This window comes from Notothenia coriiceps, unplaced genomic scaffold (assembly GCF_000735185.1).
Source record: "Notothenia coriiceps isolate Sejong01 unplaced genomic scaffold, NC01 NC01_scaffold00024667, whole genome shotgun sequence".
NCBI lineage: Eukaryota > Metazoa > Chordata > Actinopteri > Perciformes > Nototheniidae > Notothenia > Notothenia coriiceps.
In genome coordinates, this window is record NW_011357368.1 from 853,404 (window position 1) to 869,842 (window position 16,439).

A 16,439-nucleotide genomic window follows, 5' to 3' on the forward strand; every position below is an offset into this window, starting at 1 on the left:
TTCTAAGACAATTTAAATTCATTAACCTCCTCCCTGCATTTGTATGTAATTTGCAAAATAACTCAATTTAGTTAGTGTACATACATTATTTCCCACAATACATAAATACACAAAAGATAATGTTGAATATGATTTGTTTCAGGAGTAAGGCTAACTACTAGTTAGGGTAGATTATAATCACACAAATCCAAGCTTGTCAAGGTTTATGTTCATACCACTTTGTAATAAAACCCTAACAGGGATATTAAACCTGATATTTATTTGCTGGCTAATAATGCCAAACATGTATTTACAGACATAACTTTTTTTGTCAAAATTGATAAGAGCCCGACTCAGTCCAGACATGCAAGCAGAACGATGTGTGCGATACAAATGACAAAGAAACAAAGGAACTTATTATGGTTTATTAGTTTTGAATCTTACGTATCTTACATACAAATTTTACATTGGTAAACAGACACTTTTATGAACCTCCCAACCCTAAACTCAGATAATCAAAATGTACATAAGGAGCCCTTTCCCCTCAGTAACAGCCCTGTTCTATCAAAACCTGATGGCAGAGAAGAAAGCGCGAGCATCGAACAACTGCAAAATAAACATTTTAAAACAGGAGGGAAAATTCTGCTGTTGTTTCAGAAGACAAAGAGCAGACCTGTTGGTGAGTTTCACATCTGATGGCTTTACAGGACAGGGCGATGGAACAAGGTCAGCACTTTGGTTTCCTTAAAGGACAACAGAAAGTGAGCCCCCGTTTCAATAAAGATATACAAAATAATAACACTTTATGATTGACAGTGTTTACAGACTGTCTACGGACTACAGTATCATGCTCAGAGGGGAGTGGCATGCTTCTTCCTCCATGAAGCACAACATGAGGATATTCTAATGACCGCCACGGCAAATCCAAATACACCTCATGCACATTATAAATGTACGCAGTATCAAAACATCACATTGGCAGGCAGCTACTGAAGAGCAACTGATGATCCTCATGAAACCAACAGAACACCCCTATCTATATTCCAAGTGCTTTTTTTTTTTAACCCACACAAGATTTACAAAAACAAATGGGAAACGAGTCAGAATAGAAAACATTCATTGGATGGATAGGAAATTTCGGCGTTGAGTCCCAAAATCCACAGCTCAACAGTGTGAGAGTTGGTGCCACTTTGGTGAGAGCATACCGCTCACTAAGACATTCATTTGAGAGTATGCGGGGTAAAAACAATGCAGGGGGGGATGAAAGCTGACATAATTCATTATTGTCCATTATTAACGACCAGTTGAAGAGAACTGTTGCAGCATGTCTCTTGAGCATAGTCCGGATCAGCTGATGCTTTTAAGTCAGGTTTGAACTTAGTGGTTAAGAAAATAAAACTGAGTAGCTTCATGAGAGTGGGAGGGAAAACACCTTCAAGTCAAAAGGGTCACATTTTAACTAATGTATTTCAATGTGAATGCCAGTTAAAAGTTGTGTTTTTCTTTATAATAGCAGATCAGAATATTACGATTTTGGTCCAACAGGGTACTGCTATAAAAAAAAAATGCTGATTTGATTAAAGTTTCATCAAATGTGAGTACTGGAATTTGAGCAAGGCCAATATCCTAAAATCACCCTTCTATATCTGACTGATACCTTTTTAGAAAGCCTAAAACAGAAGACACTGGTTTCTGTAATATTAACCTAAAATCCAAAGGCAATGAACCAGAAGGCAATAGCTTAAAGGGAAATAAGCAAAAACGAAATCATTATATAACAAAATGGCCACAAGCAAAGCGCTGAAAATAATTAGGCTGACGTTTCTAAACCTGTGGAAGCTTTTGTTTTGCTCTCCCCATGTCCTTCAGTACTTCAACAGAGATTCAGAGGAACTCCTGGTTGAGTTTTTAACAATCTTAACAAATATACTTCTTGCTGCTCTGGGATAATCATTCATAGAGGGTCTGATAAACCCCAAAAGCTACTATTTTCCAATGTTCCACCTATTGTGTGTGCAGATTTAGCATTTCTGATAAAAAACAAACCACTTTAAAGGCCTCGTTCTCCAAGTCCATTGTGGAGCAACTGGAAATACCATGATGTGATGATGAAAGGCAAACTCTTGCACAACACCTCAGATGCTGTGCAAAGGTGTCGTCCTGTTCATGTGGACAGCTGTGTAACTTTACTGTTTTAAAGCTGGGAAAACCGTGCAGTGGTAGTGAGACACTACCTGAGATACAGACCGTTCTCATTTCACAACTCTGCCTCCATTTCAGATACAGACACTTTGCATTAGCGAATGCGGGCAATATCCATGTAGTGACTACTTGGATTAAATCAGAAAAAGGCTTATGTTGGGAGTTTTCACTTCCTGCCTCCTGGAGGTATATGAGAAGTGGGACTCTGCAATCATTGCTGGAGTGCCACTCTTCCATGTTGGCTCAAATCAACTGATTACAGATCGCTCCTCTGCCTTTAGATTCGGATTAGCTGATCAAACAGAGCCGTGACATTTAAGGGCAGCGTAGGGAATCTGTGTGTGCGACTGCTGTGCTTCTGTACACAAATCCTAAAAAGAGGTTTTATGGAGGGCTAGCCCAAATGGTAATGAAGTATAAAATCATCATGGACGTTTTGTTCTCTCATGAAGGCGGCAAACATGTTTGAGCCACGTAGTCTTGCTGCCTCTCTGTCAGTCTGTTATTTCAGCAGGATGTTTCTTCATAGGCTGCGTCCCATAATGATCACGTCTTTGGGAAAGCCCTCCATTTTGGCCACTTCAAAGCATCCCAGCTTACCGTAGAAGTCCAACATTCTCTTATCAGTCTCCCGGACATGACAGAACGCACCAAGGGACCCTGGAAGAAATAAAGATAACATCTTAGTCAATAACAAAAATCCCAAACTGGATCAAGACCTCTGTCACAGAACGAAGAGATTAGTTCCATCTGGGCTTTGATTGTTTATATTTTTAAACCTTCAATCCATTTGAACACCATATGGATAAACTATGTTAGATACAATTCCTCTCAGAATGGTTTTTGTTTTCCTTTGTCAAATGCAAGATAAGCTGTTCTGACACCCTCTTACCACTATGGCTAATAAAGACTCATAGAGTATTTCCTTTCTGTAGCTAGTACAAGTATAGGTGAAGAACATTACTTTAAAACTAAGGATGACCGCCACCTACCATTTGCCTTAAGAGAAGATAGAAGACATCCCATCATACTTTTGGCCACACTGGGGTCAGTGACCTTGGCATGAATGTCAACCTTGATGAGAGAGGGGAAGTTGGAGAGGAAAGTGTCTGGAAGACCCTCTTCCTCTTCGTGGAAACTCAGCATCATTTTCTACAGACAGAGAGGGACAATAGAACTCAACAATCGTATCCCCAGCGCTACAGATATTATGACCGTGAGAGAGACGGATAAATATCCTACCTCAGCGTCTGAGAGATCCTTCTGACAGTCAGGTTTGAGGTATTTCTCCTGCATGAATGGAATCCAGCTCATCTTGCAATTTTTCACAAAGGGCTGGACGTCCACAGTGCCAAGAGCATAACCGCAGATCCCTTCGTCATCCTCCAACACAAACCCGTAGTCTGAGCTCAATGACAGGAGACCTCCTACTAACCTGTGTGGACAAACAGCAAAGATTTAGTCAGTGATGTTGTTTTGCACTGCCGGGGAAACTGCACTCCATGCTTTAGTGGTCTTCATGTTTTACCTGTCTCCTATGAGGTCAGGATCCTCCTCAGAGACCGGTTCATCTTCCATTCCTTCAGAGTACATTTCTTTACAGATTTTATAAATGGCAGTCTGCAAAAACGAAGATGGTTACAGTGGTTAGTCGAAGAAAATATATATACAATACTAGCAATGACCAGAAAATGTGTTTAAAGACATCTTGGAAATACATACATTGTGTTGCCATTACATTTAGCACATACATGCTGTGAATAGCAGTTGCGCACAACATTTGAGGCACGTTAAGTGCAAAGCAATCAAAACTACAACTAGGCCACTACTGCTGGGAATACTAGGACATGGCCAACATGATTTCTGTAAGCATACATTTTGCTTAGGATATTGTTCAAACCTGATAACTATAGGTATTGAAGGTGCCGTACTTGGATTTTGGTAAAAAAAAAAGAGGGAAAAGGGCACGACTAAACACAAAAAAGTCTTACCTCATCCTTGGGAAAGTATGGCCTTATGGAATAGGTTTTGGAGGTTGGCAATGAAGGCGGAGGTTGGAAAAAAAGATCGTTTGCCGCTTCTATTGGCAACAATCTCTGTGGGTATCAAAAGAAACAGGTTCAGTTTGGGGCGATGTGCTGCTGTGGTTGACTGCCTCACTGTGCATTTGCTACAGTTGAGCCACTATCAAATCAAAAGGAACTACAGAACAGAGCAAAGCGCTTTGGATGACAAGTATAGTTAAAAAACACAATATGAAGATATAAACTGACGTTTCTTCTTGATCTGACAGTGGACAACAAGAACAAACATCACACCTTTCTTATTTTTCCTAGTGGAACATAGCAACACAAGCACATACATATTTGCTTTTCAAATATAATAAAACAAGGCTGGTGTTTTGGTCTGGCTAAGGTGTTACTGTCTGAAGGAGATGCTCCTTTCCCTTTTGTAAGACATCGCAATAATTCGCTGCGCAGGACCCTCCTGTTGAGAAAAATAATGATGCTGGCGCAGAGAGGCAGAGAAAACTCCAGGATTGAAATCCAAATGAGGCAAATTGAGCTAACTGACAGATTGAGTGGCCTATTAGTTGCCATTGTGAGTCTTGCTAGTCTCCAAGGATAGAGATACCTTAGTGTGTATTTGATCATGGAGTTTTCTCTTTGCAAACATTGCTTGCGTACCCGCTTGCGCTGCGATGCTTGTGCGTGCGCTTGCAAAAGGTTGGCTGTTGTGCTTTTCCTGCAAAGAAATGAGATGTCATAAAAATAAAACCTAGCCATGCTCGCGTGCGCTGCGTGCACTAGGGAAAAGCAGCATCTCCTTGGGACGTTGCTGAAAGAAATTCAAATTAATCCATCATAAAATGCCAGGCCAAACTTTGGCTGTAACCTATATGGTTAGTTTGGGTTTCAATCCCCTCCAAGAGACTGACAATAGCCCAAAATAATAGAAGGGCATGAACCTTTTTTGAGACAAAGTGGAGGGGATGGAACCAGGTTTTTATGAAGCCTGACCCGTTATTATCAGCGCACCTTGGACAGACCAAAGCCCTTCATACCTACACACATATTACCATTGTCGTCTTTGCTGACAACACTGTTTTTTTCCATTAGATTGCTGTAAGTTCAGTGCATTAGATACCTGGAACTCTCCTGCTAGACCTCCCTTAAAGGCCCAGGGTTCTTGGTCTCCTCTAAGGAACTGTGCTGAGGACTGACTACGACACCCTGTTAGGAGCAGAGCCAAGCGGACATTGTTACCACAGGATGGGGCTCTCTGACAGATGAAGGGACTTGGGAGATGGGTAGGAACGGGGTCATATGTATCTAATAACATAATCCATATCTATTTGGTTTTATTCATTAAAACATAAAAAAGGACCTAATTTGGAATAAACTTCTTCAGAGGAAATATCTTATGATGAAATGGGGCTGAAGCAACTAAAGCTTACGTGTTATTAGGTCCAAGATATCAATGCAACTTAAATTCTCTGTGTCGGTCTTAATAAATCGTTTTTTTGCTGCAGTAAGAAAAGCACGCTCTCCAAAAACTAAAGAGAGGCCAGAATGAAGTGCAGTTCAGCCCCCTTGGTGTCTCAGTACGGGTGATAAACCTATCTGACTACCTTGACATCAGAAACCCATACTGTCTATGGACTACATTAGTAAGCTTCAGCTGCCGTCACCCCACTCATTTTAGCACCCCGTGTGAAGTCACATTCTCATCTTATCTGCCTCGTCACATGACTGGGCAGCATGAGTCATCAAACCAGGAAGACATGAGAGGTAGTGTGGACATTTCCCCTGTTAAAAGGCCTCTCAGCCTGATACTAAAAGGACAGACCAAAGATGCACTGCAGAGACAAAGCAAGGAGTATATATCTAAAGCACACAGGGCTCTTAGTACACAGTAGTTTTCCTGCTAACAAAGTCTAACCATGGTTGATGAGTAGCCCTGTCATGTGACCAGACAAATGCAGCGCGCGGGCAGGGCACGTAAAAGTGCTTTTCATATCAACCTCACCCTGATACGTCAAACAATTCCTGAGAGGAACTGACACAGCACAGCACGCAGATGCACCCACGGGAGGAAACTCTGAACTTGCTTATCCGGATTAAAAACCGCAAATGGGACAAAAAGATGACCTCTTTGAGGTTTGCTTCCACTTCAAAGACTATTCAGACTGTATTGCCTTAACAGAAATACAGCTATCCAGGAAACATGCAACTTTTGTTCTTGCAATGTCCAGCCAATGTGTGAGCACACTTAACGTAGCTACACATTTAAAAGTTCCCCTAGTAGGATGAAGATCATGTGCCATAGTTACATTTTAAAAGCCAAGCATACAATTCCCTTGAGTAGGTGCATCAGTCTGCTCTGAGACATTTCTCTAGTCCTACCTAAAGAAACAAAGACACAAGTTAGAGAGGTGCTGCCAAAGAGAGAAATTTGGAGTTAAAACTTAAGATTTAAAGCTAAATCGCTGCGCAAAATGTGACTTCATCCGGAGGGCTGCTTCATTTCCTCCAAAACAGTAGGTAACATTTTAGAATCTACTAAAAAAACAAAATAATAAACTACGCAAATCCTCTAGCAAAAAAAAGAAGACACGACGCTTGCACTGTGCATACATCGGCCACTGTCGATCCAATAGCAGTAGAAACTTGTACTGTGGATTCTTCCATCTGTACATGGTGAAGGGAGAAAACAGTAGAAAGGTTATTAGTAAGTGTTCTCAGTACATTAACCAGGGGGGTGCGACTAAGTGCCGGCTGCACAGCTACTATATGGGGAAAACATATGGATGTAAAACCTGATACTAGCAGCAGCAGAAGTCATCTGTTAAGCACTGAATAACACTGCAGTTATGAAGAGGAATAATCAAAAGATACCTCTTTGAATGTGGCACTTGATTTCCTCTATGTTGCTAGAGTGATTACAACCCTACACTGATTCATTAGGCCCAGTGGTGGAATTTGTATGTGGTTTGGTCAGTGGGGGTATGCTGCCTGCTGTGTACTGTGGGCTAGAGTCCTCAGCTTTACCATGTAGGACAGAAACCTGTGAACGAAACTGGGTTAGAGGGGGTTTACTACAGGCCATGCTGGTGCTTCAGACTATTCAAAAGAACACTCCAAAAAAGATGGAGATGTTATCACAAGGCTGACTGTCACTCAAACTGCATCACAGTGCACCATCTGAAAGAATGAAAGACAGTTTGAAGGGATAGGGAGAGAAAGCGAGAGAATATACCCTTGCAAGAGGTGATGGGCCCCACACTGATACAGATTGAGCAAACAATTCAGATTACAGCTTTGATATAGAGACTTATCCATGAGACTGTATTAAATGAATTATGCTTTGTGTTCAAAAGCAGCTGAATTAAACCGTGGATATTTCAGTTTATGCACCAGAATGGCCTTCCACAGTCAGTCAACTTGCTCTCCAAGCTCGCGTGCGCGCTAAGGGCATGGAGGGAGGGGATGGGGGGGTGGGAGCTTCCCTCTGGCTCCGGTCCCCACAGAAGGAGGAATGGAAGCAAGTGTGTCAGTGTGGGAATGCAGCATTGATGTTACTGGATACACAGCAAGCAGCAGTAACCCTGCTGCAACGTTTGCCACAGAGGCCGAGTTCAGATATCACCAGGAATACATGAGGATGCTGGCAGTGCAAGCGGCATTCAGTCAGAAAAAAAAAAAAAGATCAACGTGTGTTTAAAGGCAAATGAATAGAATCATAACTATTGATATGTGATGCAACTAGCCAGATCTCTGCTAGGCCAATCTATAATAACAACTGGTGGTTCTAGCCTCATTTTCACCATGTCTACAGGTTTTGGCTTTAGATCTTTAGCAGCCATAAGTCTTTCATCAGTAAATTACAGTCTGTTAAGCTGACTGTGGAATATATGTAAAATCATTATAAATCATTAAACTACATAGCATTGCACCATGGCATAATCAACGCAGCTAGCTATTAAAGTGCATTATCATTGTGTAATTGTTTTTTTAAAAGCTGACTATTTGTGCTTGAATATGTGTGTGAGTAAATAACGCCTGGATTACCTGACTTGATCAGACTATTGCTATGGTACTGTCTCTATGGGTAAGCGCCTTATGGTTCCTTTCAATACATACCTAGCCACTGGACAAAAGACTTGACCATAGAAATGATGCTCTTGATGTCCCAGATGTACGGGTAGAGGTCATATAGGATGGTGTGGTTGGCTGAATTGGACAGCCGTGTGAACATCTGGATGACTGAGCGGCACATGTCCTCAAACTTCTCTGCCCTTGATTGCCATTCTGCTACCTGCATCAAACAGAGCGATTGGAATTAGGACACATAATTCATAAATACAAAATACTGACAGCAGTAAAAGCATTTTGGTTTATGAAACACTTTTGAATTTTTGACTTGTCAAAGTAGAAAACACACATTAAGATGATTGTGTTTAATGAAAGTGACTCAGTCAGCCATGACAATTTTGCGCTAGAATATGTCAAAAATATCTTTGAGAAAAAGGTTCAATAGGGGGAAGGGGACGTTTTTACAACACATGCTGCACTCCATCCACTATAATAACCACACCACCCAATGGGCAGTATGGGTAGTACACATCCACCATTTTGTTTTCAACAACCAGCACGATCACAGGCCAGTGCAGTCAATAATTAACTCGTTCTCTCAGAAAGACCTCTTCCTCCCAACTGTGTGTGTTTATTGAAATGCATTAACCCACCTTTTCAGTTTCCTTTCTCTTGCAGTTGACGCTCACGACGCTGCTGTTGGCTCTCAACCAGTCAAACTCCTTCAGCATCTGGACGGCTTTGGGTCCGTATTCATACGGCAGGTAGAAGAGCTCTGCCAGCAGGCTCAGGTCGTCCAGTGTGAGGGGCTCTGCGGTGAACAGGGGCTTCTCGTCGGGCCCGGGCACAAACAACTCCTGAGGAGACACACCAGAAAATAAAGTTACTTTGTACGGAATTCCAATTTATTTTTGCTTTCAATTGCAGATGTGTAAAGGAAACTCACAAATGCTTGTGGAGCCAGTTTGAGCTGATCATCTGTCTGCATCGGGGCGATGTCAGACCCAGGGTCCTCCTGGATGGACTCTTCAGGGGACTTGGACTCTGTCAGACACTCCTTGTCTGTATCCATGGGCTTCAGGTCCTCAGCCATCTTCTCAACTAAGATGAGACCGACCTGCTTCTCCTCTGGGTCGGTTTGTGCTTCCTGCTCAAGCTCATCTAGCTTCTCAACCACCATCTCCATGGGCTCCTCGTCTGAATCCTTCTTCTCCACCTGCACAAAAACACAGAAAACACACTTTAAAAAAACATATTGAGATGCTTTCCTCACCATCAAAGCCAATTTCCCCCAAAATGGTCGCCGGAAATGTTTTTGATAGAAGCCCATTATGTAATCCTGAACTGTATGAATGACAAATACATTTCTAGAAAAAAAAAACTATTTAGGGAAAATAAATCTTACCTCCTCTATGTCCTGAGGTCTTTTTGCCGAGGGGTGTGAGAGTGGATCCAGACAGAGAGGCGGCATGGCTGGAGACATGATGGGCTGTTGGAACACAGTCGTGACTGTTGTGGAAGAGCAGAGCAAGGGAGCAGTCATGGATGTCACGTCGATGGCGGTGCTTTTGGGACCACTCTGAGGCACCTGTCGGCCTGAAAGACAAAGTTAAGCCTCACTGCATCGTGTTCTTCAGTCACAATATTATCATTTTAGGCCATCAATGCCAACGCAATGAGTGTATTCCAAGTATAACTGCTAGAAATGTCATTAGCATAGAGATAAGATGTAATAATGGCACTGCTCTCACTGTTGTATTGATGAGGCTCAACGAAGTCCCCTAGCCATTCTGTGAGAGCCAGTTTTAGAGCAAGCTGTGGGCTGTAGAGCATGTCTGTCTCCAGTTCTTCATCACTGCCTTCATTCTCTAACTTGATCTGGATGGACACGGTGCTGTCCTCGCCATCAGCTGGACAACCGTAAGATGGAGAAACAAACACAGAATGGACCGTATTATAAACCGATGCAGAGATATCATTGTGTTTCCCCATCAAAGCAAAGTCGCTTTGGATCATACTTACTCATCACCACATCCTTGCGCACCCCATTCATATTAGACTTGTACCAGGTGGCCAGAGTGTGGATCGCAACAAAGTTGGACTCAAACTCGCAGTTAGGGTTTGTGAGGACTCCCTTTAGTCTGGGGATGAGCTCTGTGGAGCGGCCTTTGTAAGGCCCCAAGAAAAGCCTCTTCTGGTCATAATCATTGGCGTGAATGTTGTCCCAGATCACAGGGGCTCTTCCTAGGATCTTTGACACCTCCTCGATTGACTCCACTGTGATATCTTTGGACACCACCTTGGGGCCTGCAGGAAAGGAAACAATACAGTGTTGTTTCTACTACTCTGAAATGCATGATTGTGTGGTAATGGTGTTGTTTTGTTGACAGGAAACTGTGATAGACTCACCTGTCCATAGCACTTCAATGCCAGGCAGTAGCTTCTCTCCTACTGTGTGGAGGTAGGGAGACTGATGGACATTTGGGTAGCAGAATGTTCCACAGTACTCTGCGTATCAAGGCAAGAAATAAAGAATGAGTAAATCAGTAGACAACAAACAATTGTATAACATCTTAAATGGATTGGGGAATAAAACTGATGTACCTGTGGGGCAGAACAGAAAGGATTCGGGCTCTCCCAGGTACTGGTAGATTTCGTTTGTAATGGAAACCTGAGCGTGTGCAAATGAGCTGAACACCTCTTTGTCAGCAGGGCACATGTTGTGTTCAATATCGTCAAAAAGTAAGGCAAATGACTTGCAGCCGAAGTGAGTAACCTGGGGATAGAGACAGATATGGTAAAGTTACATAAAATTAATTTAATTACATTCATTTAATTTAATTTTATAATTAATTTGAATTTTTACGGAATGTGGGGATAGAGGAGATGACATGCAGCAGTAAGGGCTCAGTCTTGACACAAGATCTTAAGAGTTGGACACATTGGTTATACTACTGCCAAAGTTGCAATACCTGATCGAGTTTCCTCTTTAGTGCAGTAACTTCCTTCTGATTGGAGAAGGTGATGTCCAGTCCAGGGGAAATGGCATAGATGAACTCTATCCCATACTCCTTAGCAGCACCAATTAAAGTCATGAGTTGTTCTAGGAGATAAATACAAAATAAAAACATCACTCAATGCCATATTGTGCCATCATACACATTATGAATATGATGGCCCTTAAAGCTCAATAAATAGGCATTACTCATTTTCCTTGCCCTAAGCAAGATGATAACAAGATCTGTATTGAATAGTCACCTGCTTCTTCCACTGAATACATCTCTCTCCAGAACATTCTGTGTTTGTAGTCATCTTTGGGGGCATAAAGGTATGTATTCAGTCCCCATTTCTGCTGCCTGTGAAATGCAATGTTGCACATATTTATTAGAACAACTCAAATAATAAAGCTGTAATATTATGGGTATTAGATGAATGAATTATCAAAGTTCATCGTACCTTCTGAACAACTCTTTCCTCTGTTCCATAGTCCATGGTCGACCGTAAAAGCCTGCATTAGCAAAGAATACATTCAGTTTCATGCAGTCTGCAGAGCTATATTAAACTATATTTCAGAGCACATTTAGATGCAATACCCCTCTAACTATTTGCTAGAGGCTGGAATTGAAGTGCAATAAGACATGAATGTTGTTCTTATTCAGTCAGTTACCATTGGTCAGACTCACAAATAGACCATTGTGTCCATGTATTGTCAAAAAATATGAAAAATTGACATCTTAGGTTCACTTATAAGGGCCAAAACTAGGTCTTACCAAGCATGTATTGATTCAGTTTGACAGGAAGCCAAACAACACAAATATATAATATATAACATGACGCAAACACAATCAATTATTATTCACCTCATGGTGCAACCTGCTAAAAATGAATAATATAACATTCATTATATATCACAACTGATTTATAATCTGCAAAAAATAATGCCGTGTTACATAAAGAAGGGTTTTAACCGCTCCTTCATTTGTATTTAAGATTCACACTCGAGTGTTATCCGATTGTACACTAATGGATTGTATTTCCAATTGATGACAACCATCCTCTCCTCCACGAAGCAGGGCTGCTGCAGCATGCTGATGCCCTATGATAGTATGCAGATCCATATTCGTTTGTTGTCATTCTGCAACACAGGGTTGCGCAACGAAACGCCTAGTTTGTGTTCACATCCCCACTGGATCAAGTGTCGAATTTGATTGTTTCAGACAACATTCAATATTACCTTCCACGACTCCGCAGATGAATTTCCTGTTGCCAGTCGGTTCGACTCCGATGCCGGACTCTTCCACCGGGCAGGCGGCCTCTGCACGAGCCTCTCCGGAGACTGGGCTGGGGCTCGGCTCACCGTCAACTTGAGGAGTCTCCAGCGTCTTATCTTTTTGAACCATTGTTATAGATATTGGCCTCGGTTTGCCTAAGAGCACTGAGTTATTTTTCTGTCTGTAGTTTTGCAGACAGACTTGCCGAGCATTACCTGCAGGAAATAAATCGTGCTGCTGTCTGTCTGGCGTTAACGTTAGCTAAGGTACGGAATAACAAGTCTTTCCAAATTATCGAAAAGTTAGCAATTGCTTCTACAAATTGTAATCGAGATTATCATGAAGTGGCATATGTTGGTTTATATATAATGAAAAACAGGGCTTCCGTTCGTATTTGTCCGATTATTTTTCTTCTCTTGATGGTAGATGTGCCCTGGTTTCCACTCGGTTCTTCCTGTTTACACCGAGTGCGCATGCTCACAGAACAGGATTAAACCAGTCAAAACTGGATCTGAGTGACAAAACACAACAAAGATGTTAATATGTCGAAGAGATAGATGACACTGTTACTCCGCAATGCTAAAGCCTCTACACTTGGATAACGTTATCAATGTAAACATGTGTCTTCGTGTTACCATACAACTGCCACTAAGGGGCCCTTCATTTCTTTGTTAAAATGACACCATTAGCATTTGTAAGACATGTCTTTATTACGATACATGGTGACAAAACGACCAGAGGAAAGTACTCGGACTAACTTATTTGTTGTTTTTTTGGAGCAGTGAGTTTAAAATGAGCCTGGAGTTTTACTGTCGCAGCTCTCTTCAACATGCAGCTTAAACTCAGATATTGCTCTCTGAATTGCTCTTCTTATTGAATGTGTTGAACATCTCAACAGCTTTCTAAACTCTTTAGATTCCAGTCCATATTAGGAGTGTAGCTGAGCTCCAACCATTCAAAGGGGAGGAGCTGCACGTCTGTTATGACCCGAGCCTGTCTGTGTATCCCGTTAGCAAAACACAGTTTGCTTTGTTCTAAATCGCCAGGATATATCCAAAATTACATTTTGACATAATTACCAGTAACTTTTGAAAAAGCAAACAAAGTCCCCAGAGCAAGCGTGATGCGTATTATCTTGCAACCAGTGCAGGCTCGATCAAATACCCCTTTTCACAGCAAACACCATGAATGCTTACATTATTAAAATATGCTAAATTCTGTGTAGGAGAAACCCATGACAGTAAGCCAAAATGACCCTTTTGGCATATTCATATTATACAAGGAAAGGCAAAGATGTGATTAATAACTCGAGAATGAAATTGCTGTGTAAATGCTGCATGCAAAAGCGGACAATACTGCTAAACTGAGCAAGAAGAATGTAAGTAGCAGGAATAGTTGGATAAATTGGAATGGGTTTAAAGTATTATTCAAAGGGGGGGGGGGGGGGATTTTACCCATAACGTTTAAAGTTGCACAAAACGAATGTATTAAAGATGTGAATAGATGGAGAATACCAACAAAGGTTTGACTTGAGTTTCAATCAGGCAATATGAATAATTAGAGAACATCTGAAAATATTCATTGTATTTCTTTGTGTCACTAATGTCACACTACTATTAAGCCAATATACATCTACTGCTTCTATCCACATCAAATGTTTCCCTGGTGATTCTCACTACTAGGCGAGTTAATCTCAAATATGATATAACTTTAATACTTTTTAATGCATGTAACATTATGTAACATTAAGCTGTATGTGGCTCTTTTTCTGCTGTAACATAAATTTCCCCTCTGTTGGACTAATAAAGGTATTCTGATTCTGAGGTGCACCTCTGACAATTTTTCCTCTCATTCAAATACCGTGAAAACATTTGAAACTTTCAGTGTTCACATCAATTATAGATTAAGGTAAACCAGTTGCAGGACTCAGGTATTTTACATGCCAGCTCTCTCGGACACTTGACAGAATTTGTTTCAGCTGTGCTTTTTCTACAGTCAATACGTTTGCAGAGAACAGTGTTTATACTGAAACCTGAGTTTTTTTATTTGTTACACCTATATTTTCTTGGAACATGACAACTTGTATGTGAAAAGGGCCTCTCAATATTGTAACTAAAGAATACAGACAGTTGGAATGAAAAACAAGCAAAGTATTTTAGGTTATTTTTTTATTTAGGTTCGTAGTACATTCAATGTAACACAACCTGTCCCAGTAATTAGAGAGCTCCATCCCATGTACTTTTACCCTTTTAAAATGATTCTCAATACAATTTAAATTTGTACATTTAAATAAACTTTTTAAAAAAATATTTAAATTTGACTCATTCCATTTTTTTCTTTTACTATTTCATTACAAATCTTCACTTCAATAGAAGGTGTAAGCTTTGATAAACAAAATAAACACAAACAAAATATAAAATTAAAATAAAACTAAGGCAACAACTTAAATGTAAAGACAGTGTTGCAGGTGAGGAGCCAGCCGTTGGCTCTGAGGTAAGTGTCAGCTGCTTCCTGCTGCAGGCCTCCTGTTACCTCCTCTGATTCTGCTTGGCCTGCTTCAATAAAGTGTCAAAGTCTAGTGTCTGAAACTTTCCTTTCCCAGACGATGAATCGTAATCCTTACTCGAATCTGAAAAAACAAAAAAACAAGTTAGCTTTGATTAAAAAAAAGACTCAACACCAGTGTCGATTATATAAATGCTGAAGCCCAAATACAACCTGCAAGACACATCCTAAACTTTGACCAGCTCTGAAAACTGATTCTTTCAATTCCATTTTAAATTGCCTCATAATTTCCCCCCAACATTTCCAAAGTGTATATAAGGAATACACTTCATCAGAAAACCAACATCAGAATCAACATTTAAAAACCCATCATGTGCATTGTGTGTTTAATTTCAAATGTCACAAAAAAAAACAGGTCAGCATAACCTGCACAATTGTAAAATCAATAATGGGGACATGACCGGTGTCTCTTCAATAGTTGCTACAGCCCTGCTGGCAAGCCATGAAGGAGGCAGTTTGGTGACTGGTGTGAAACCAAAATACTAAGTGTTATACAATATATTAATGTATTCTTTTGGTGTATTGTAATCCACTTTTAAGGACAGTATAAGATAAGATGGTACTTTATTGATCCCAATTTGGGAAATTATTTTTGTTGCAGCAGCATAAAAGACAATGCATTTTATAATAAAACTACAAATAAACAATAGAAATACAATAAAATATACATGTTGAAATATACATGTAGATATAATATATACACATTCAAAAATATATGACATAAGGCAGTGGTTCCCAACCTTTTTTCCCCAAGAGCCCCCCCAAATTACTCCTGTTGGAAGTTGCGCCCCCCTCACCCCCACACACACACGGGGGGGGGCGCAACAGCGGTAATTAAAGTGTAAAGTCTCAAAAATGCTACAACAACTGTCACAAAAACTGGTAATGGAATGTGAGTATTTTAATATTTTGTTTAAAGGAGGATGAAAGTGTAATTAAGGAGCCACTATTGGTCGTGACTTTTGATGGATTATTGTGATCTCAATAATTCATTTGGATTCCGCTGTATGGAAGAAGATTAGAAGGACGGCGGCAAGTTGGGAACCAATTTCAAAAAAGGGTTAAACTGTTTAAAACACATGCGTCAAGTAAGCCGGATTTTGTCGATGTGTTTATGTGGATTCAAAAGTCGTAAATAATCTACAAAATGAGTTGGAGATCTGACTCGGGAGCAGACTGTGACAAATATCCAACTGAAACCGGCAATGGACAATGACTATGTTGTTTAAAAATGCGTTATCAGAAAGCCTGGTTTGGACACTTTACGGCAGAAGATAACATTTCTATTAAAGAAGCAATTATACATTTCTGTTTTTTATGCGGGTTT

General features: G+C 40.7%; 1 protein-coding gene across 1 annotated transcript; it reads right to left on the bottom strand.

Annotated features, from left to right (window-relative positions):
* Positions 1-388: 388 nt before the first annotated feature.
* Positions 389-12,998, bottom strand: oga (O-GlcNAcase). Its single transcript, XM_010782399.1, has 18 exons — positions 12,511-12,998; positions 11,733-11,784; positions 11,535-11,632; positions 11,249-11,379; positions 10,881-11,052; positions 10,686-10,784; positions 10,299-10,583; positions 10,028-10,186; positions 9,682-9,872; positions 9,223-9,492; positions 8,930-9,133; positions 8,325-8,499; positions 5,329-5,414; positions 4,173-4,277; positions 3,710-3,801; positions 3,424-3,616; positions 3,174-3,333; positions 389-2,841 (listed from the first exon to the last, which is right to left on the bottom strand). The coding sequence occupies exons 1-18, from the start codon at positions 12,674-12,676 to the stop codon at positions 2,705-2,707; spliced, it is 2,775 nt and encodes a 924-aa protein (XP_010780701.1). The 5' UTR covers positions 12,677-12,998; the 3' UTR covers positions 389-2,704.
* Positions 12,999-16,439: the final 3,441 nt, after the last annotated feature.

What these genes read in the sequence shown, in the direction of transcription:
- oga (XM_010782399.1), bottom strand. Translation starts at nt 12,676, where the DNA reads ATGGTTCAAAAAGATAAGACGCTGGAGACTCCTCAAGTTGACGGTGAG. An exon ending in AGGATCTCTCAGACGCTGAG is followed by an intron (nt 3,334 to 3,423) that starts GTAGGATATTTA and finishes CTCTGTCTGTAG; the next exon opens with AAAATGATGCTGAGTTTCCA. An exon ending in ATCTTCTCTTAAGGCAAATG is followed by an intron (nt 2,842 to 3,173) that starts GTAGGTGGCGGT and finishes TATTTCTTCCAG; the next exon opens with GGTCCCTTGGTGCGTTCTGT.